A 22,890-nucleotide genomic window follows, 5' to 3' on the forward strand; every position below is an offset into this window, starting at 1 on the left:
TGTCAGCATTACCTAAACATTGTTCTGATCACCAACTGATCATCACTTCTTGGGGTCCTGATCAGGCTCCTGGTGGAGCACACATGGGCACAGCACAGGGTTTGGTGAGGCAGCCAGGCAGAGCAAGCTGTGTATAAAAATGCACACACACTTCCACAGGTCCTTGCTCAATTGCAGAACTATTCTTTAACTATGGAACGTCTCAAGATACGGATATCTTGCAGTAACCTTTTCCCATCGGTACATTAAAGGGCCAAAATCAAAACAATACATGTATTCTTCAAAAAAAAGGTGTGTAAACATCCTGGGAAAAGCAGTATTCGTAATACAGATGTTAAAATTTATTTTTTTATAACAAAATTGTGTTTGCCATCAAAAAACCTGTAATATTTCTGATGTATCAACTCCAACATAAATACATTAACTGTTAGCCAATCACTGTTCCCCTCGCAGGAAGAATTTCTAATTGATTATGTGACATATATTGGATTATACACCACTACTTATATTATACAATATATAATTCATGTTCAATTCTTTCTCATTCCACATGTACATCTAGAACTTAATAACCTTTCTCTAAAAGGTTACTCATCGTCTCCTTTAAATGTACCTCTTCAAGTCCTGGCAGTTTTTCCAATATAGTATTATTTATCTCCTGTTCAGGTTTCTTATGCTAAACATAGTAAGGTCAACAACCCATAGAAATCTTTGGTCTCTTCACAGCATGAGGCATGTACTGTAATTTCGAGGCAAAAAACCTGTAGAGAAAGTCAGCATATACTGGATGCTGCTCCTTTTCACAATTCCAGCTTAACAGAATATATAAGGCATCTAAATTTTAAATTATACACATCACTTCAATTACATTATAGCTTCATCTGAAGCTAGCAATTACATTTCGTAAAATAAATTAATACTTCACTTCAAGAAGCTGTAGAGAAGTCCAAACCTCTGAAGTATGCTTTTGTTAAGTAATTAAATTAATGCACAGATTTGTCAGCTCTTTTCTCACATGCTTTGATCAACTTATTCCATCCTCTCCATTTGCCTCCACATGAAAACTGTTGAGCATGCTACAAACAGCATTATACATGAGTCCTCAAATGTTTCCTGTCAGATATCTGGGGCAAGACTCTGCCCTTCCGCTTCTCAGTGCAGGCTTCATTTCCAGACAGGCCTCACATTCAAGTGTTGTCTTCTAACAGGTTTGCCTGTCAGACAGAAGAGAAATAATTACTGAAAAATGTTTTGCATCTCGTATTTTTCTTGTCCTATTTTATAGCCTAATATTAAATGTGAAAAGCCGAATTCATTGATTTTTAAAAGAAATTAGAAGTGAAATGGTATTTGAAGAAGCTCGGGGGTTTTTTTCCATTTCTGGAAAGCTGAATGCAGCATTACGCTGTATTAGGCATAAAAAGAGAACAAAATAGTTTGTGTAGTATCATTAAACTGATTAAGTACAATAATTACCAGATAATTAACAAGATAGCATATCAAGAAAAAACATAAGAAAACCACATATTCTTTTATTTCTACACTAAGCCTGCTTAATTCTAAGCTAACAATTCCTTTCTTAGAGAAATCCTCTCCCTGCTCCTCCCTTTTAAAACTAATTCTTCTGAGAAACCATTCCCAAACTTACAGGATATACTTTACTTTTCCTGTTCTATTACCTGTTGAATCAAACAAAAATTTCATTTCCCACTTCAGAAGTTTAATTTAGTGCATATCAAAAACAGGAAGACACTTTAAATGGCTTTGACCCAGAAGACTGATGAAGGATAAAACCCTTCTTCCGATATATATTAATAGTAGATTATGTTCTACTATAAACATTACAAAAAGGCACAATCCAATATATGAAAAATATGCTTAATTGTTTTACTGAAAAAACACAGGAATGTTGCTGGATGTATTGTCCTTGATTATTTTAGACTTTTTCTTAAGGAAACAGAATAGTATTTATTTACATATCATTTAATGCCTATAGGTGATTGCTACAGGTGATTAGCCTTTTCATCCTTAAGAGCCAAGGAATAAATCTTATCTCCATTAAACACAGCAGAAAGATGGCTTTAGAAACTTCCTGCACATGTTCACTAATGCACAGTCTAATCAAGACACAGTCAGTTGTGGCTTGCATACAACACAGGGGAGAATAATGCAAAGGTACAGTAAACAAAAAAAAAATTACTCTGCCTCTTCATTTTGGAGCATTTGGTATCTGTGACTCTGCAGGTCTTCAATGCTCTCAGCAATTGGCTTATTTAGTGTTTCTGGCAGGAGGAGAGTCAGGAATCCTGCTGACAGTCCACTAATTCCAAACACCACAAACGGTACAGAAGGACTAAGCGATTTCTAGAATTCAAAATACATAGTAAAAAGCACAGCATTTTTTCCTGCTCTTAAAATACATCAACTGTAGTCAAAACCAAAATACTACAACTTGTCACTCCAGCAGTTTGTGCGGTTTTCCATATACTAGTAGAGCAAAGAAACCCAAAAAATAGCATTTCACAGAAACACCTTCGTATGACAGCTTTTTTTTACATGTCTAAGAGAATTCAGATACTGAGCCTTAGCAGTACCAAATGCATTATACAGCAATCATTTCACTAACACATGAAACAGTTATACAACACAGAATATTAGACTTCTATTTCAAAAACCAATAAAATACTAGGTATTTTTAAAAGTCTTATTCATTAATTCTTGAAATTGAGTGAACATTATTTAACTTTTCATAAAACCAACTTTTTTTTTAAGGAATATAGGTATACATTGTACCAAAATCAACAAAGTGCTTTTGAGAGAAATTATGGGAATCTGAGTTAAATAAAAAACTCAATAATCTTACCATAGATGGCACAAACGGAGCCAAAATGCCCCCAAATCTGCAAGACATGGAGCACATACCCAAGCCAGCATTTCTGTTTTGAACAAAGGATGAAAGATTTGTACTTTCAGAATACACAACTGAGTCATGCATCAACATGTGGTGGCACTGTCAGAGCCAACTTAAAAATATAAATTATCAGTAGTCTTTAATTGAAATGAAGTTTTAAGACCTCCAGCAGTTACTCCAAAGGTTTTCCTGAACTGGCTGCAGATAAGGTGAAATCACAGCCTTTCAAACCTTCACAAAACCACCCTTCACAGAAGTTTGAACAAAGAGGTTTTCCAAGATGCCATATAGGGCAATTCAACTGGACATCCCTGTGCTGAATGGGGAATGATTTCAAAACGTGACAGGATCTTCAGAGAGATACTATCTGCAGCTCAGACTGAAGCAGCCTCAGGGTACACAGCTGAAAAGTCAGTGCTTACCTCCAAACAGAAAATCACTATTTGCCAGTGTGAAGCTTGAAAACATCTGGCCAGATGTGTCACTACAGGAGCTGCTGAATTCTGGGCTCCCCTCCATTTTCAGACAAGTTCAAAAGAATCTCATCTAGACTGTGATATCAAAGCATGGCTTAGAACAGCAGGATCCTCTCTAAAGAAAGTTAAAAAGTCCTTCGAGTCTTTTATTTCCTGATCAAATGCAAACATCTTCCACCTCTGTATCACTCCTACATAGAGTATGCAACAGCCCCTTCAGAGACTGCCATTGGCACCATCATTAGTGAGATGGCAAGAACAAGCTCAAGGTGGCTGCTCTCTCTACGTCTCTTGGTTGCTTCCTCTCACTCCTCATCCTCAGTCTCACTGCAGACCTGAGCTGCTCCTGCTCACCCTTTTCTCACAGTGACAGGGTTAAAGAAGCAGAGCAGTGACATGGGTCACCAGTGTCCCAGTATCAGCCACCTGCACATCCCTTCCTAATGGCCCTTTGCACAGGTGAAGGGAAACAAGATGATGGAGGGAGCTGATGAGAAGCCAGTGACTTTGGCGCTTCTTCACACTGAGGCAACATTGACCCAAACCCCACAAGACAAGGCCAAGCACTTCCCCATCAACAAAATCCTTGAATGAGACACATTAGTCTGTCGGTGAACCATTCCTTTGGAAGCATCTTTCCCACAGCCCCCAAGTCTGTCCATACCCAGAAGTTTGCTGGCTTTGTTTCCTGGTGAGAGGTAACAGGGCAAAAGGTAGTCCTGAATGCAAATTGTGTCATTTCAATTCCAGTGCAAAATGAAAGCAGTTGTTAGAAGACCATATGATAGTTTTAATTCAGAATTCAGCAGAGTTTGGGTTATACAGAATAATGCGGTATCCAAGAGGAACACCACACAAATAGCTTAGTAATTGCTGAAAATAAGCAAAAAAGCTATCCTAGGCAGTCCAGTGGCCCCATTCTGATTTCATCCATCAAATGCAAGGGCATCATAATTTTGCAATCATTTTCTCATTAAAAAAAAAAAGTTAATTCTTATAGCTGTATTACTAGAGCCATGATTGCATTTTGTCCCCAAAGATAACCTTACTCTTTGTCCAAAATGCAGCAGTGCTGAAGTTTTCTATTTTTAACCTTCTTTTCCCCCACAGGTATTCTAATGACACATCAAAAAGGAAAAAAGCCCAAAGCACAAACACTCCCTAACCTACAGCACTGCCCTGTTTCTAGCACGAGATGTATTTGTCATTGCTGCATGAACCAGCTGACTTAAAATATGTGCCTAACAGTCTTCATGCCTCAAGCAATAATTAGGTTTAAATAAGGAGCAGTAGAACTTAAAACTTATTTTTTCTGCAAAACATCCAACTGGGGGGGAAAAAAAGGAAAAAAATAGTGATCCTACCTCCTCTGCCTTTCAAGGTACATGCTTCATCCCATGACATGAGTGAGGATGCCACGAGCACTACAAAGCTTTGCAGACACCACCAGATGGTGCTATTGCTTTGCTTTAAATTTAACACCCATCACCACTTCCCTTGCAGAAGCTATAGTATGTGCAATTAAAAGTACCAGAGAGGTATTAAACATTCTTAATGTATAAATTGCCACACGTCAGGAATTTTCCCATGGTTTAACATAACAATTTGCCACATTATTAAACATGACTTGTCTAATAAAAGTTGCTGATTTTTTAAACTGTCTTTATTCTTGCATGTTCTCCACTGGTGGTCTGTGAATTTGACGTGCAAAGTACTTTTTTTGCCAGAATATTACTTCAGATTCTCAAGTGAAGCAGTACTTTACTTGATTTTTATTCCAAATTACAAATGCTTAGTTTCAAACACACCGAAACAGTGCTATAATTCTTGCTAGGTATGAGCTGTCACATGCTTGGCACCAAACATCAATAGGACTTAAGAAGATAGTGTAACATGGAAACAGAGCAAAAAAGGCAGAAACCAATAAACTAAAACATTTTCAGATTTAATTTTCTTGATTATTAACTCCAGAAAAGCAAAGGGAACAGGAAAAACAAAACAAACAAAACAAATCAAACACAGGCACTTAAACTAACAAAAACAAACAAAAAGGAAAACAATGAGGTTTTAAAGGATACAAAAGTTTGGATGGGGAGAATGCAAACAAGCCCCCACACCCTATTTCAGTTAGCATGCTTGGGACTTGCATGTTCAACCTAAACCTGTGCCAAGGAGTCACACACTTTTTTTTTTTTTAGGGGTTTGTTTGTTGGAGGATTTTTTTGTTTCCCCTTTTTAAACTTTTCCCCAAAGCCCTCAATGACCTGGATTTATGTCACCAACGTACCTCCCTCCCTCTGTGGTGCTACAGTCCACATCTACCAGCTGGGACACCTTCCTACTCCTCATCAGCTTTCAGCTTTCCCTGCACTCTCTAAACTGGGCCCAAGTTTTGCAGTAGATTTAAAATTGCTATTCTTAACAAAGTTCTGCAGTATGACTCAAATTCTGAACATGTACTTGGAGTACCATTTGGAAAATCATATGGAATCGAGATAAGGGTGAGAAGAACAAGACTGTGTATTATATTTTCCTATCTCGGCTTTTTCTTGGGATAACAGAATAACCTCACAGAGAGTTGGTAAGAACTATGAAAAATAAATTTTTAGCCCAGTTCTTCATTAATTAAATGGTATAGAGCAAATTACTGTCATAGAGATACTATTAAATTAGTTGCAGTATGAATATTTAATAACAAAGATACAGAAAAGCACTTGTTTTCCAGTGGGCTAACAAACAATCATCTAGGAGATGCAAGTATACATAAGGACTTGCATAAATAGTCCTTTCTGCAAATACTCTCCATTTATGATTAGGTTAGCACACGATTCATCACATCACTACGTTTGGGTTTGCACCCTGTAATTTTACTTCCAAAAACCAACAGAAGTGAGAAACCCAGCACCTACCACTGCAGCACAAGAAGGGTGGTTTTCATGCTTCTATTCTGGATTCAGACCTAGAACAAGTTGTCCCAAACGGCCTGGGAAGGTGCACAGGTGCAAAAGCTGTGACTGCTAGGAAAAACTCTTTTGAGCCCTGGCAAGCTGCTTCATTACAGGAAGGATTCATACTGTTATTTCAGGCAAAAATAATTACAGATAAATACTAAAGCATACCAGCAATCAGTAGTGCTGAGCATGAAAACAGATTTTATTTACCCAGAAGCTCTGTTAAATTACCTCAGCAGTGTTGGGTACAACTCAGATGTATAAATGTACAGGATGTTGAAAGCAGCACTGACCATCATTTTTCCACACAGAGCTAACAAAGTGGGACCAAGGAGGAGACCTTTCAGGAAAGAAAAAACAAGCTGTAGGCATGAACAGTCTCTTTTATTACTCTTTTTTACACAAACATCCAGGCTTCTTTAGGAGATTATCACACATATCCAATGTTTGATCCATACATTTTTCAACAAAAGCACTGTCTCAGTTCTTCCCAACCAAACTAGCTTAAGAACAGATGGTTAAAATTGTATATAGGACTAAGAAAACCAACCCAATTTTTTTTGTGAAATATAAAACTGTCACAGGCTGAAACAGAAGGGCTGCCACTTCCAGCTGTGCAATCAGAACATCTCACCAGGTAACCACGTCTTTTGATGAGCACAGACACTGTACCCCCTCTGGCCCATTTATTGGAGTCAACCCATAACACACACTGTTCACTCCAAGAGTTTACTTGCTCCCCAAGGACATCCTCTTAGGACTTAGAATTGCAACAGCTCTGTAACTGGAAAGAACAAATGCTAGTGCAGCCCAGTTTACTAACAGACAGAGTTCAGTCAGCTGAACTGAAGTGTGCATGTTTTAAAGTCTTTAATTAATGTGATTTTGGTTATGGTTATGTTTGCACCATCTGTTTTGACAAGAAGATAATTTAATACTTTTTCAGCATGGAAAAAAACCCTGAATGCTCTGATTAGCTGTATTGCAGGTTCTCCTCCTAAGCATTGAGTTCATCATGCTTCTGTTGGCATCAAATGATATTCATTAAGTAATGGGAAACTCTGATTGAGTCTCAATTGCTTTTCTTTTAGTTTTGCCCTTGAATATTCTCAGTACAATTCATCTGCTCAAGTCAAATTCTGTTTCAATTGATGCAGAAATTCATTTGTATGTAAACTGAAATCCAAAAACTTGATTTAGTTTCTCTAAGCGTGGTGCATTTTTGCAGTTATTTCTGTAATTCATGCAAAAGAGATGTGCAGCATTTTCATCCAAGTTCTCCTTTTGCTCAGGAAGAACTCCAATATTCCATAGAGTTGCCAGATGGAAAGATGTGAACCTGGTCCTCCAGAGCCCTGCTGGGTGTTGTCAGAAAGCTGGGACATCCCTTGCCTTCCGTTAAGCAAATATAAGGCAGTGAAGGTACTTGTGATTTTTAAGTTTCAAACATGTTCTCCCAGGAAGAATTAAAACTGAACACTGCAAATCCACATATTAGCAATACAGCATTGGAAGTTTTGGTTTTACTATCAAAACAGAAGAAAGAAACTGTCTAGACAGAGAAATTAGGACTGAGATTCTTAGGAATGAATTTTAAGTGCACTGTTCTCTGGGTTCCCTCCCTTAGGGGATTCTGAAGGCTGGCCATGTGGGGAATTATCGTGGGATGAGAAGCACACTGGCAATACCCAGGGAAGCTGACACACAGTGAAAATAACCCCAGACATAGTCCTTATGTTTTTCTCACAGTCTTGGAACATACTTTTAGCAATTCCTGCAGAACAGCCCATGATTTTCTTTCCATTTAAAAAATGTAACAGCATTAAAAGCAGGAATGCACATTCTCCTATGGGATTCTGGTGGACATGTATCTGTCATTCCCTTGGTCTGGCCAAGCATGTCCCTGCAGCCCCTGGAACTCTGGTATTACAGCTGCTCTCACACCTTTCCACCGAATGTGCAGTGGCAGCTGCACACACACAAGGCTGCCTGAAACAGCCCAGTCAGGGCAACTGATCCAAACATGGGTAAAAGTAAGGTTCTAAGTTCTCTCTAAATCCATATACTTCAGTTTTATTGATAAGGGATGACCTTCCATTAGTAGATCTTTGGAATTTAGAGAAGTAAACTGGAAGAAAATGGTAACAAGTGGTGCTGATGTCTAAGACCTTCTAGAAGAGGAGTTTCTCTGTGAGATTAAGTTTTGATGCTGTCATTGCCATTAATAGTCTCACTTGCAGTGCCATTATGTAGAGTCACCCTCTGCCAGTCATCTTCATGGTAAAAGTTCACTTAAGCAGTACTTTTGAAACCAGGAGTTTATAAACTTACTTCAGAAAAAGTATCCACCATAAAAGGTTAGTTCTCAACACAAAATAACCAACATTAACAAAAGCTGAGGTAAAATTGATTTAAATAACTGCAAATTCTCTTTCCTTTTTCAGTGGAAAGCAGATCAATAAAAGCCACAAAAAGGTATTATGTGTTCAGCACAAGCAGATAAATCTAAATGAAAGATAAAATCCAGTTACCTCTAGACTAGTAGTCTCCTTTTCTTACTATAGTATAAAGCAAACACAAAATGCAGATATCTTTGTGCTTTCTAGCAGCTTTTGGAAGAAAATAGTATTACAGCTCCATTCTCCCTCCACTGCGACTCTCCCTCACCATCTTCCAGTCTGATACACAAACTAATTGCTGAGTGTGAGTGATAAGGAAAGAGGAAGCTGAGGGATAGATCAGTTTTTACCTAACCATTGAGAGAATTTTAGTCTTAAATTCAGTACACAACTCTAATAACAAAAATGTTCTTGGCTTATTCCACAGGGGAAATTACTCAGATCAGATTCTCATTCACAAGTTAGCAGAGTTATGTAGAAATCAAGCAAAGGTTACAGACAAGAGGCAAGTGCCCAACATCTCACTAAAATCTTAAATCCCTTGTAATAAAATCAAGGATCTTACCAGTCATTCAGAAGAACAGAGACTTAGACAAACATAATAGTAATAGGAAGGTCAGACTAGAGCTGCAACAATCCTCATTTCATCCAACGTGACTCGTTTTCATCATGCTTGGAATCGAATTTATTTCTACTGAACTGACAAGGATCACTCTGGGCCAAGAGCCAGCTTTACCCTCTCTACAGTGCAAAGTCAGATGTTTTAATGGGATTAAAGTCAAGCCAACTGGAAAAGGCAGAAGACTTCCTGTAAATTAGCAACTCTTCGGGAACATTATCCTATCCTAATTAGTCCCTACTGCTTTTCTATCATTTTGTTTTAAAATTTATAAGAAGCATAAAGAGGAAATCTGTTGGAATAAAGAATCTGCCTCAATAAAAGGAGCAACAAAACGTCTGAGAACTTGAATTAAGACAAGATGGCAAATTAGATTATGGGACATCTTATCTCTGTCTGTTTTTCTTCCTGGGACTTCTGAGATCAATTGGAACTGATGCCAGACAGCATTTATATCTGTTAAGAACAAATACAGCCTATGGAAGACTACCTTGTAATCACATTGCTGGTGCTCCTCAGTCAAAACACTGCTAAGGCTGAAGCATTTCTCATGAAGTGACGTTATGAAAAACAAAAGCAGAGAGCAGCCTCACACTATTTGTTAGTGCTGTAAGTTTTCAGTAGCAAAAATAAATAGTAATACAGAAAAACTGAACTGGAAATGGAAGTGAAAATATAAGCCCCAAAATTTTGTTAATGTCACCAACAATGCCAGAAAAAAACATATCTTTTGAAAAGAAAAAAATACTTGATGATGCTCCACTGTTACTATGAACTGTCCTCACAACTGCATAAACAGCAACACCCAGTTGAGACTGACATAGACAGCAAGCTTCTGGCATCTCTATGGGTTCCATACTGCAATTCTGACTTTCATTTTTTATTCTCAAGTACAAAATTATTTTTTATGCTTTGTAGTGGCTTGGGGCTTTTTAATGATGAGTTATGCTTCCAATTCCATAAAACCTCAGGTTGCTATTTCTATACCTACCACATGCCACCAAAAAGAATGAAAAATTAAGCTTGGCATCTCACACTGTCAAGATCCAGTCAAACTAATGTTACACTGCATGGCAGTCTGGCGATAAAATCCAGAGCTTATAAGGTTAACTGCTTGATAGTGATGAGCGCAGTGTCAGTGTCTGAGACAGAACGTGACCTTCAAAGAGCCAAGGCTTACAGTCAGACAAACTTGGTCAATTAACAGGTTCAAATTATGCCTGCAGGAAGGTAAAAGGACTACAGACATGACCCTGGCTCCCTGACCAGCCCTGAACGCAGGAGAGGAGTATAAATTGATAGGTCTTCAGGCCCTCATAATACTCAGTCACAAAATATCCATTAAGTTGTTTTGTCAGCTTTTAACCAAATCTGGAAACTTCTGGCTTTGCAGCAGCACACACTTACCAGCACTTGTTGGTAAAAACATGGTGAATATACAGGCAAATCCTGCAAATATCAGGAAACACGTCATGGTTTTACGTCTGCCAGACCTAGAAGGAAAAGAGCACCAAGGTAAAGATGTAAACAAAGTCGTTTGGGTGTCTTTCAACTTGTCTGTAAAATATCAAAGTACTAAAGTACACAGCAGCATAAGGAACAGTTATAAATCTATTGTATCTTGGTAAGTACTTCAAATCTTGCTTCTCTAGTTCTGTGCACTGAAATCCTCCCAAAACAGCTTTCCTTTTTCTAGTCAAGTTTTCATTTTTAAGCTACGGAATTTGTAGCCTTGAGAAGATTCCATTTACTTTGGCAACAAGAACTCAAGACTTTTTCCTCTCTGTACTAAGCAAGGCAATGGGCCTTGTCTCCAAAAGGGTATTACAGTGCATACACACAAAGATCAAATTAATAATGTTCAAGAAAATGTAATTCAAATACTTCTTAAGTATTTCTCCTTTACAACTTTGCATAAACATCAACAGTTGTAACCCACTGTAAAACTGTTTTGTATGCTTTTGTGTCTAACAATATACACACAGAAATCACTAAGGGCCATTTTTACTTCCTGGTGTTTTAAAATAAAAGAGAAGATGACAGGACAGAAAATCATCAGCCCATCTCCACATCTGCCATATTTAAATATTTCATAATTATTTGCAAAGACCCACAAGTAAAGATATTCTTAGCAACAGTTTGCAGGCATGTAGAAATATTACACGTCCTTGTTACTTTATGAACTTTCGCAGCTATTTCTAACTACTCCCCCATACTAGTAGAACCACAGTTTATCTATAACAAATGTACAATGCTTGGTTTTAAAAATCTAAAATATTTTTACAACAAGCAAGTAATACTTTAAGGATATTGCTCACTAAAACTGAATGAAAACAGAGCAGTGGTTTGTCACATTCTCTTCTTTATTAAAGCATCTAAAACTACACCTATCTATACTTCAGGAAACCAAAAGCTTGAAAATTACAATTACTTTGACAAATTACAATGAAGAAAAAGAAAAAAAAAAGGGAAAAAAAAATAAAAGGACTTGTGCAGTTTGCAGTTTAAAGAAATAGATGTGTGACTTAGGCTTTGTGGGCTTGAGGTGAAGGTGGGCTGCTTGTTTTGCTTTGCAGTTTAACTGAGCTGGCAGCTTTTTACTGCCCAAAATTCCCCAAAGGTGGCATCCTCTCCAGGCTGAAGAAAAGAGGATTTTTTCCACTGACCTCAGTGAGACCAAAGTATCATAACAAAGATACTGAATGTGAAGGTTACATGAAACCCTGAGGAGCCCTCTGCTGCTGGACTGTTTGGCCTTTGGAAAATAGAACCTACATAAAAAGGATGGCTTCCAAACACACTGAAAAGTATGAAAATACATGGACATGGCTCATCCACACCTTCATGAAAATTCAGCAGTTCTCACTTCAAGGATCTCTTTGAAAAGTAAAAATGAACAATTCTGAAAACTGCTTTCAACTGCAGTTGGTAGGCACTACAAACCCAAGTTATTCTGAATAAAATATGTAAGAGATATATTATAACCCATAGATACTTGAATAACTAAGCTATTCCTTTTTTCCATAAAGACCCAACTTTTTAAATAACATTAATCATTGAAAAGCTTGTCTCTGGAGTAATGCAAGATACGAACAGAACCAAAAAAAGTGAGGAGGCAGAAAACCAGGCTCTCTTTTCTTTATCAAGTGCAGAAACCCCCGCAGTGGAGTAAATCCCCAAAGAACCAACACTGTTCAGAAAAATAGTGAAATATCTTACTGAGAAAAACGGTAATAATTTTCTATGGTATCTACAAATGTGTGCAGAGAACTGGGAAATAAACTTTTCTTACCAGGATTTCTCAATAAAAAACATGCAGAGGGGAAATGCTGGAACTTCCACAAGACCAGAAAGAGCCACGTTTAAATACAGATTTCCTCTTAATTCACCAGCGTTTAACGTTAGTCCATAGTACACAAAACTACAGACATACCTAAAAATAACCAGAAAAGTTGTATTATTAACTGGTCTTGTATCACTTTTCAAGACAGCACCTAATATAAAATCATGCAATCTGTATTTTATCTTGCTCACAATTTTCCTCCACTGAGTCTATGTAATGTAATTCTGGGCTGCTTCTTATTTCAGATCTCTATAGTTGCTATCCAGGCAGTCCTTTTCTTCCCAAGACTGGTTCCAACACACATCCTGTCAGTTTTTTCTGCTTCAGCTTCTCATTTCAGTCTGCATAAATATTATGCTCTCACCAGATTATTTCTTGGTAAGTTTTGAAGCAGTTTCTGAGCAACACACTGAGAATAAAACACCACCAGCAACAATAACAAAACACCAACCTTTCAAGACATCATTTCAGATGATTGTTGCCTGCAAACTGCAAAATTTATGATTTACTTTCTTAGGACATCATTTTTAAGAGAAAAGGATGAAGACTTTGTTTGCTTCCTGCTGTCTGATTCCCAGCACCTTGGCATTGTGTTATTACCTACCAGAGGTACATCAGAATGAGGGTTCGCCACCGAAGCACCGGGTGTCTCACCAAGGTCAGGATACCAGCTGTTGATTCACCCTTTCTCAAAGTTACTGCATTTGGCTTCAATTTCAGATTTAATCTCTCTTTTCCATTACCAAGGGCAATGTACTGCAGCACATCTTCAGCTTCTGCCATTTTCCCTTGGAAGTACAGCCATCGTGGTGATTCTGGGAGCATGCTAACAGGACAGCACAGAAAATCAACAACGTAAAGTTCATTCATATGAACGCAGCACTGAAGTCAAGCTTTCCATTTTGCAGATCAACACTTGAAAAGAAAGTACCAGTATGAAATTCAGAGGAAAACATTCTATTTGCACCGCTCTGCATATTCAGTTCCAAGTAGCCTGGTGCTAACAGTTAACCTTACAGATGGATCATTGGGAGATGCTTGACAATGCACTCAGTGATGTTAAAAGAGCTGACACCGAAACCTTGACTTGTGCGGAACTACTTCTTAGGCAACACTACAGTACCATGGCCCAGGAAGCATCTCAAACCTCTATTATCTGAGCAGCCTGGACAAAACTTCATTCTCATGAAGTTTATTTCAAGCTTCCCATTATGGGAAGGGCTCTGAGTAAGAGCGGAAAGAAAAGGAAGGAAACCTTCCTGGGGAATTAACTGTCAGGCTCCAGTACCAGCTCATCGCTGCTGATGTAGGTTTTAAACCTCTTATTCCCACATATAATCAGAATATCCCTGCTTACCACAACTTCATGATTCCTGGTTTTTTTTTTTCCCTGTTGCAGCTTTTATATGAGCCATAAAATAAAGAATGGAATATTTTGAACTGAACATTTATTTTCTCTGGCACTCTTAACAGAGATATACATTCTATAACCAAACTTAACTTCCATTACTTTAAAGGATCCCAGTATTTTTAGTATTTGGGGAAGTAATTCTACTTCATCAGAAACAGAATGCCATAGAGGAAAATATATCATGCAGAACTTCTTTATGATGCCCTCAGGCTTTGTATTCTTTGACTACAGGAAGAGAGGTGGGTTTTTTAGTGTAGTCTTCAACAGAACTTCTATCAAGAGAAGATCTAACAAAATGAAATCAGAGGAGTCTTTTTCAATCTGTGCTGTATGCCAGACATTCTTTGCATTAATATGCAGGCAACCTACTATGCTAATTCTTTCATTTCTTCTACAGCTTTAACTAGTGATTAGGAATGTACAAGGTGTGTAACTTTTATGTTAGAAGAATGTTCTCTAAGAACACAGGCCAGCCAAAGCTAGCACTTAATTCTTTACATACTGATGCAGTTTCAAATCATTATTATGATAGTGCCAGTGTAGGAATTTTAAACAGGAGCACCCAGCACCAGGAACAGGCACAGGGAACCTCAGAAGCAAGCAGATACATAGCAGAACATGCTAAAAAGGTAATTCCAAGTGCTCCCACTTATTTCCCTTTGCATACATCTCATGGAAAGAAACTCTAAAATCCCTCTAGGACAACTTCCAAAACTTCTCAAGTGCTGAAGCCCTGCCTTGGCAAGAGGCAGTGCTCCTGGCAGATGCTCCAGCTTGCAGCCTCTGGCAGGCCTTCCTTCCCTTCCCCAAGCAGATTTGTAATCGAGTTTTCTTGGACAGCTGGCACACAGCTGCTCTTTGCAGTGCTGGCCACCACAGCTGTAACAGCATTCAGAAAAACAAACTTGTATTTTGGGTAACCCTGAGTTTCTGCTTCATTTAACACCCCTTCTTCCCACACAATATAATTTTAACCTTGCTTGGTTCACAAACCCACGAAGAAAAATGGTATCCTCATTTTTGCCACTCACTCAAACGATGACAAGAAAAAGTAACTTCATTACTGCATCTTTTTTCTGATCATTATAATGCATGTGAACCACTTACAAAGAAAGGAGGAGGAAGAAGACTCCTGGAGTATTCGCCATGAAGGCAAGGTAGCGCCATTCTCTGACACAGTAACCCAGCCAAGCATAAACAGCAATGCCAACTGCAAACGTCAAATTAGTTAAGGACCCTGAAAATACAAGAGCAAACCAGTCACTACAGAAACCACTGGCAAAAGAAAAACATTTCTTAAGCAGAAGCCCAAAATTCCTAGCCCATGATACACCTAAATAAAATAGCAATTTTATGAGCTATGTTTATAGCACTTGTGAACCAGCTGGCTTAAGTCTGTTTTGCAATCCCAATGAAGAACAGCTTTGTGTAGTGTGTGGGAGGGTTGGGGTTTCTCCCCCCTTCGAAAAATAAAGAGTAGGACACGGAAGAGAGGAAGAAAATAACAGAAACCTGCAGAGAGAAAACCTGAGGGCAGGAAGGGGACACATTGAGAATGAGTGCTTTATTTAGGTCTGTTAGGGCAATCTTGAATAGAAATGGCAGGCTGGAGCAGAAATTGAAACTAAGTTCTAGAAGTACAAGGACTGAGCTCAGTACAAAACCAGCTGCCAAGCCAGAGGTTTACTACAGCAGATGTCCGATGAACAAGCATAAATAAAAATGTTTAGAATATGGGGTCAACTGGAACTCCAAAAGCCTAGCAACAAACCTCCTGCAGCCTAGCACAGGAGATCCTGCAGGAACCCAGACACTCTCAGCTGTGGCCCACAAGGGCCAGCTCACACCAACACCCAGGACAGCTGCCCCAGCACAGCTGAGCTGCATCCAGCAGCTCCCTCTCCTTCAGCCCCTCCTTCTCAGCGCTGAGCAGAATTAGAATAGAGCACCTAGAGCAACGAGCTCTAGGAAGCAGGAAATGGCCTGTCTCTTCCATCCATCAGGAGGCTGGCCCTGCAGGGAAAAGGCAGGGAAGAGCAGAGACAATAGGGCAAGGAAGGGTGGGAGAAAGAAAAGGCGTAAGTCAGAAAAGTGAACTCAGGAGAAAAGGAAAATTCAGTACTTAAAAAAAAAGAAAGAGTGGAAGGTTCTAACTAAACCACAACTGTCTCATACATCCCCAGGACTCCAGAGAAAAAAAATATGAAAAACAGTAGAATGAAGCAACTGAATAAATGAGGGAGAGAAATATACCTCCAGCTGCAGCAAGTTAGCATTTGGAGCATGGTTTTCTCCGTGTTCTAGAAGCCAGAAAGGAGTTGAAGCCTGGGCTACTCCAGCTTTGCAACTGTCTGATATGCAAGTGTTAAACTTATTTAGGTCTTGGCAGTTGCATATGAAAGAAGGACATTTAAAAATACTGGAGAGTCAGCACATTCAGCAGTGGAAAAAACACAGTTCAGGCACTAATTCATTCTGTGGTTCAGAGAAAGTTCCCAGAGTACCTTCCCAAGGCACCATACAGATGAATTAGGCAGGATCTGCTGAAACTTTTTTTTTTAATGTAATGCAGTGTACAAATTTAGAAATGTTAGGAATTAATGTATCAATTTGAAAACCTTGGTTTTGCTATTTATCAAACAAACTCAGTCCCATCTTCCTTATTCAGGCACCTTTCCCACAGAAATCAGAACTTGGAAGAATCACATCACACTCATCTGACTTATACTACAACTGACTTGACTTGGTAAAAACATAAAAAGGTACTGATAGAACAATATGTGTCATAGTAACAGTGATTAAATATATCCCAAATCCCACCTGTAAATGACCAAAATGATTTTCCTACATATTCTTGTGTTAGGACAAAAGACACAAGAGCCATTCCACCATTCACAATTCCAACAAAAAAACGTGAAACTGCAAATACGTCATAGTTCGGAGCTAAGGCTGTGACGTACCCAAAAACGACATCAAAAAACAGACCTGCAGAGACAGAATAAATAAATAAAATGTAGTTAGTACTTCTGCTACACAGCTTGAACTCAAAAGAAGGGAAGAGACCACAGCCAGTTAGTGACTGTAATGATTAGTCTGGAGTACTCATCTCTCATCTCTGGCTTTCTGAAATCACGCCATATGAAAATTACAATCATTTTCAAGTCACAATGCCTGAGGTCTGCAATGCCAAAGATGGCATTTCCTTGAGAAAATTTTCTCATTTAACAAGACCCTTTGGCTGCAAACGCAGCTGGAAAACAAAACACCAGGACTTGAGTAACCCACCCTGAAGATGCTTAGAAAAGTCAGTCTCCCCCACCCCCTTAAAAAAAAACAGATTATTTTTTATTGGGAACAATATAGTTAGGCAACATGTGGAATACTGTGCTCCAACAGAGACAGCCATGGCAAAACCAGGTTTTTTCACCTCCCACTGATACTTCATGACCTCTGTGCTGCGCAGCACACTGACAAGAATCAGTTTCAATGCTGCTCCACTCCAAGTGAAACACTTATAACACGTCATTGACAGAGCAAGGGACCCATGAGCAGCCTTTCAGTAGGGTGGCCCAGGGGCAGGAAAGAAAGAGATGTTTTCCATGTAGAACACTTAAGGAAAACCTTTTAACCATCTTACCTGAGATATACACTGGTTTCCTGCCCAGTTTATCTGACAAAGGGCCAAATGTGATATTTCCAATGAGCAATCCAGCAAAAAACAGGGATGATGCAAGGCTTACTTTGTAGGCTTCTTGTTCAATTAGGCACCACTTTAAAAAAAAAATACAAATCCTTATTAAAAGTATGCCCTTCCTCAAAAAATAATTTAAAACTATCAAAATTCTTCTCATCATTTCCCACTTCTTGTTTTATATTCCATTAAAGTTTTATTCAAAGTTTGATAGGTAAGCCAACAACAGTCATATTCTTTCCTCTCTAACAGATTCTAATATCTCTCCTCCTGGAAATTGCATTGTAATAAATTAAAATCATTCCATTTGGTAAGCATCATTAGCTGCACCCCAGTTCCCAAGCTTTGGCAAGGCAGCTTATTTTAGGTTATTAAAACAAGGAAAGTCTGACCTGTGAACAGCTTAGCCATCTCAGCACTAAACCAGCACAGCTACTTCAATGAACAGGTATTAAAATTTCATTATTAAGAAGTATAATGCACATTCACTACTGCAGTACTTAGAGAGTTAATGCTCTGAACTGAACAATGAGTGATCCCTGGTGCCTTTCCTCACCACACACACGATGCACTCTTGAAGAGAACCAGAAAGGGATTACAGAAAAGTGTCCCTGTTTCATAAAAGTGCTCAGAACTAGTTATGGTCTACTCGTTGGTATTTCGGTATTTTATTGCGCACGTGCATTTGTTATCAAACAAAAGTTACAAATAAATTATGGGTTTCTTTAGAAAATATACTTTCTACCTCATCCAAAATCTAAACTGAGGCAGCACAATCACAAATCATCACAGTGAAGTAACTGAGAATGGACTGAAAATACTATTTCCCAATGGTGCAAGGCATGCGGACAGCCTGTACAATGATTGGTTCTTGAAGCCATTCTGGAGTTTTTTTGAGAGCACTGCCCCTGCAAAACCAGAACAGGACTGAGAATATTTAAGCTCCATGAAGTTTAATCTCCATCAACAAAATAAAGGAAATAAACTTTACAGAAACAGCTCTTGCAGGGTAGAACAAGAGAAAAGATTGCTTTTGCAAACTGTTACTTGTGCTGTTCAGTGGATCAAAGTTTATATTTTAACAAGTCTGATATAATGATCTGTGAAGAATATAACTTTTAAAAGAATGCATCTATCTACTTTATTTTCACAAATAGAAGTTGTTAAATATTCTTCAAAATTAACTGTAGCTTGCCAACAAAAATGTTGCCAATTTTGCTCTCACCAAAACAGACATCCTCTGAGCTCTTACATGCACAAGGCAGTCTGGTTTGTCTGATTTAGTTACTAGACTGCTAGCAGAGAAATGCTGGTCAGCATCTAAAGGCTTCATTAAAAAAAAATCCTATTAACAATACAGTCTTCAGAAATCTTAAAATAAAGTTTAAAAAATGCATAGGAACATAAATTTATTTTTATTAAAAAACCACAGTATTAGTTAAAATCTTATGACTTCTGATTATAAATTAAGCACTACCCTATGTTAGGCATCCTGCTGAGAGTCTGAACCTGAAGGAAACAGGCTAATCAGAAATTTCTGTTTCTGACAGAGGATACGATCCAGTGTTGCATAATTCCTTCTTATGTCTAGTCACTACATTTTTCCAAGATAAACATTATACAGGCCCACTTGGGATAATGGGAAGGAAGCAAAATTTGACATTAGCCACACACCAAGTGCTAACCTGTCTTACAGGAGTTTACTGACAACTGCTCCAAGAATTCCATCAGCAGAACTCCTGCAGTTCACACTACCAGCCAAGCCACCCACACAGCCTTTTTTCTGACACTGGCAGTGATGCTGAGGTCACTCCTGCTTGCCTGAGCAATTATAGCCCAGGGACCAGGAAAAAGCAAGCACAGCCTCTTGCCTGGAATCCATAAGGCATGAAGGTGAAGGGTCAAGCTTCTGTCCCACTCGGCAAACTCCAATCTGTTCCATCTCCCACTTTCACAGAAATATCCAGACTGGTGCATGAGTTCCATTTTAATGGTTATAGTCTTTAATATGCATCTTCTGTGAGTAACTAATGCAGCTCATGGCAAAGCTTACATCCACAGCAGATTGTGCACACATGACAGATTGAGGCTTTTCTCAGTACAAAGCAGAAATTAAGAGGAGCTCATTCTAAATTCTAGAGTTATAAACTGCTAATTAAATGATCATTCTTCCTTAATGACTTTCTAAAACAGATGAAAGTAAAACTGAAAACAAAATAAATAATATACAGAAAGTTTAATCTAAATTAATAAGCATTAGATTTATTCAGTTACGTACTTTCAGATTTTAAAATGATAAAATGAAAGAGCCAGATAGGTGGCTTCTAAAAATTTTTAGTGCCATGAGCAGATTACACTAAGCTCTGCTTGGCTTTCCCAAGCACCATGTCATGCACTACTGACATAAATCCCAAGAGGAGGAGAAATTATTACAAACGAGAGAAGTACTTGCCTCAGTTACGATGGATGTGAAATTCCTGGCAAAATGGATATGCTTGGCAAGCTCAGCTCTGCTCACCAGAATTCCTTCCTGGTCTCTGTGATACTCAGGCACAGCTCCCACAAGCACAATAAGCATCGACTGACAAGCCACGTATACCTTAAAAATAAAACGTGATTGTTTACCCTGAACAATCCCAAGAGACCTACTGGAATACTGCAAGCTTTTCATTAAACCAACAGTTACCAAATTCCCTTTACCCAGCATCCCAGAGAAAACACAGTCCGTCTACTGTGTTTAAATCCCCAGATGTGGCCATGGAGGCTGTTGGGAGCAGCAAGTACCACTCCAGAGAGGCTGCTGCACTTCCAAGGAAAGTTGCATCTTGATACCCTCCTTCCTGTTGTAGAGTTGTTCAGTTTGTTCTTGCAGTTTTGTAGCCAGACATAGGAAGGGAAAGAATTAAAAACTTCATTATGGTTTCATAGGTGTGATCTAAGACTAAAACTTTTTATGTAATAGAGGTTTTACTTACTACATTCTAAAGAATAAAACCTGCAGTAACAAGTAAAAAAAAAAAAAAAAGTTATCCAAGATTTTTTTTTTTAAGTCTTCGCTAGTTCTTTCCATTTCAGGAACTGAATTCCTAACCTGATCATCAGCAAAACTAGAATGTGCAGGAATAAAAAATAGTTTCATAAAGAAACCCATATGAGAATATTGATTTATTGAGATGGGCCTCAAGATGTTCTACATATCTCCCAGGCCTTGCATGCTACTTTATTTTTCTAATCTAAAATAATATTATCCTTAAGCCTATCCACACATTAGTGATTTTTAGGAGGTTACCACTGATGGAAGCTTTGCCTCTAGAATGGCTCTCTTCATTAGGCCACAAGTCTTTGGCTGGTGCTTTGGCTGGATGTTGTTTTAATGTACCATTTAATCCGGTGCTTACCGTGGACACTCTTGCAGAAACAAAACAAAAACCAAAACTTGCAACCAGCCCAATTTCCCTCCCAACAGTGTTTAATTCAATGCAGAACTACACTAATAGGAGGAAACCTGATATAAGAAAACGAAGAGAGTGAAACATAAATGTTTGCGTGCCGGGGTGTGGACACTATTTAAAGAGAGCATCCTACATAACACTTTCACAAGAGATTAAGAAGAAAAAAAAATTTAAAAAAAAACAGGAAAAAAAAAAAAAACAAAAAACCAAAGAAAACATTTGGTAGGGTTAGACTCCATTTCCCTCTAGTCAGCAGAAGTTTAAAAGTCACTCTTCAGAAAAATGAAGTCGATAAAAAGACGTGCATAGGAATAGGAAAAACAGATCACAAACTTTGACAAGTTAAGCATGTAAGACAGCACTGAGGTAAGCAAGAGGTTTGACAGGCGCCTTGGAAAAGAACCAAATCCGTTTTGGAACGCCCATGAATCCAAGCGGGGCTCCAAGAGGATGTTTGCCGCCACGGTAATGCGAGGGGAGGGCTCCAGTGCCAGCCCCCGCAGGAGCCAGCGGAGCAGCCCACGGCTGGGACCAGCAGGGGGAAAGTCCTCAGAGGCGAAGGAACGGAGGGAACAGAGGACCTCGGGCTCCTGCGTGACCCCCTTTCCCAGCGGAGTGCCCGAGCCACCAGCAGCCGCCGGCGGGGCGGGGGTGCGCAGGAGCGGGGCGGGAAGCGAGCGTGGAGCCCCTCGGCAGAGCGGGGCCGGGCGGCCGCGCCAGCAGCAGCCTGTGCCCGGGAGCGGCACCGCCGTCCCGCTCTGCCTGCGCCCTCCGGGACGCTGCGCGGGCTGCGGAAGGAGAAACCAGAGGGAGCGCGCCGCGTCCCAGCTGCCCAAACGCCCAGAACGCGGAAGCGGGCGGCCGGAGCGGCCGTGAGGAGCCCGGCGGCCCCGCCTCACCTGCAGCAGCACCAGGAGCGCCGTGAGGCGCCGCTGACCAGCGCCGAACGGCCCCGCCGCCACGAAGGCCTCCTCCAGCTCCAGCTCCATCCCCCGCGCCAGGGCCCGCCCGGAGCAGAGCCGAGCCGCGCCCCTGTCGCCCCGCCCCGCCGGGAAAGCCCTCGCACACGGCCCGGAGCACCCGCTTCCTTACTGTAAATCAAGCGAGCCCGGGCAGCCGCGGTGCGAGGGGAGCGGAGTGAGGCGCATCAGCACCAGGCGGTGGGAAAAGCCTCGCCGCTGCTGCAGGGAGAAAGGGCTGCCAAGAGAGGAGGTTGGTCCAACAGGATGCTCGGGGATATGGCCACATCTCTCCAGCAAAAAGGCACGCACAGGGGAGCTGCGAGAGACACCCCAGAGAAGAGCAGAAGAGCTTGGCAGATGTTCCACAGTGGTTTGAACAAGGGAGCAGCTTTCCTTCTTTCATGACCTCGATTTTAAGAGAAGCAGCGTTTTCAATCAAGATTTAATCTAGACTAAATAATTGCAGGCTTCTACCAAAGGTTGATTTTGTTTGGTAGCCTTCTCCAAAGGCCAGGAAATTGTCCTGCCCATTCAATGATCAGTTTGAACTACTGCAAATTCTCTCTTCACCCAGGGGGCTTGCAGAGTAACACCTAAAAGCTCCACATCCTATGAACAGCAGGGGAAACTCCCTTCAAGTTAGCAAGAAGAGAGACTTAACTCTCATTAATTAAA

The 22,890-nt window shown here is 39.8% G+C and overlaps 1 protein-coding gene across 1 annotated transcript; it reads right to left on the minus strand.

Moving 5' to 3' along the window:
- Nucleotides 1-1,150: 1,150 nt before the first annotated feature.
- On the minus strand, nt 1,151-22,242 carry LOC309575478 (solute carrier family 22 member 15-like; the record flags this gene model as incomplete). Its single annotated transcript, XM_082285914.1, has 12 exons — nt 1,151-1,214; nt 2,201-2,364; nt 2,864-2,936; nt 6,570-6,678; nt 10,764-10,849; nt 12,649-12,789; nt 13,304-13,525; nt 15,218-15,347; nt 16,931-17,095; nt 17,748-17,880; nt 20,254-20,400; nt 22,153-22,242. The coding sequence occupies 12 exons, from the start codon at nt 22,240-22,242 to the stop codon at nt 1,202-1,204; spliced, it is 1,473 nt and encodes a 490-aa protein (XP_082142040.1). The 3' UTR covers nt 1,151-1,201.
- Nucleotides 22,243-22,890: the final 648 nt, after the last annotated feature.

Source organism: Coloeus monedula, assembly GCF_965178545.1.
Source record: "Coloeus monedula genome assembly, chromosome: 8".
Taxonomy (NCBI): Eukaryota; Metazoa; Chordata; class Aves; order Passeriformes; family Corvidae; genus Coloeus; species Coloeus monedula.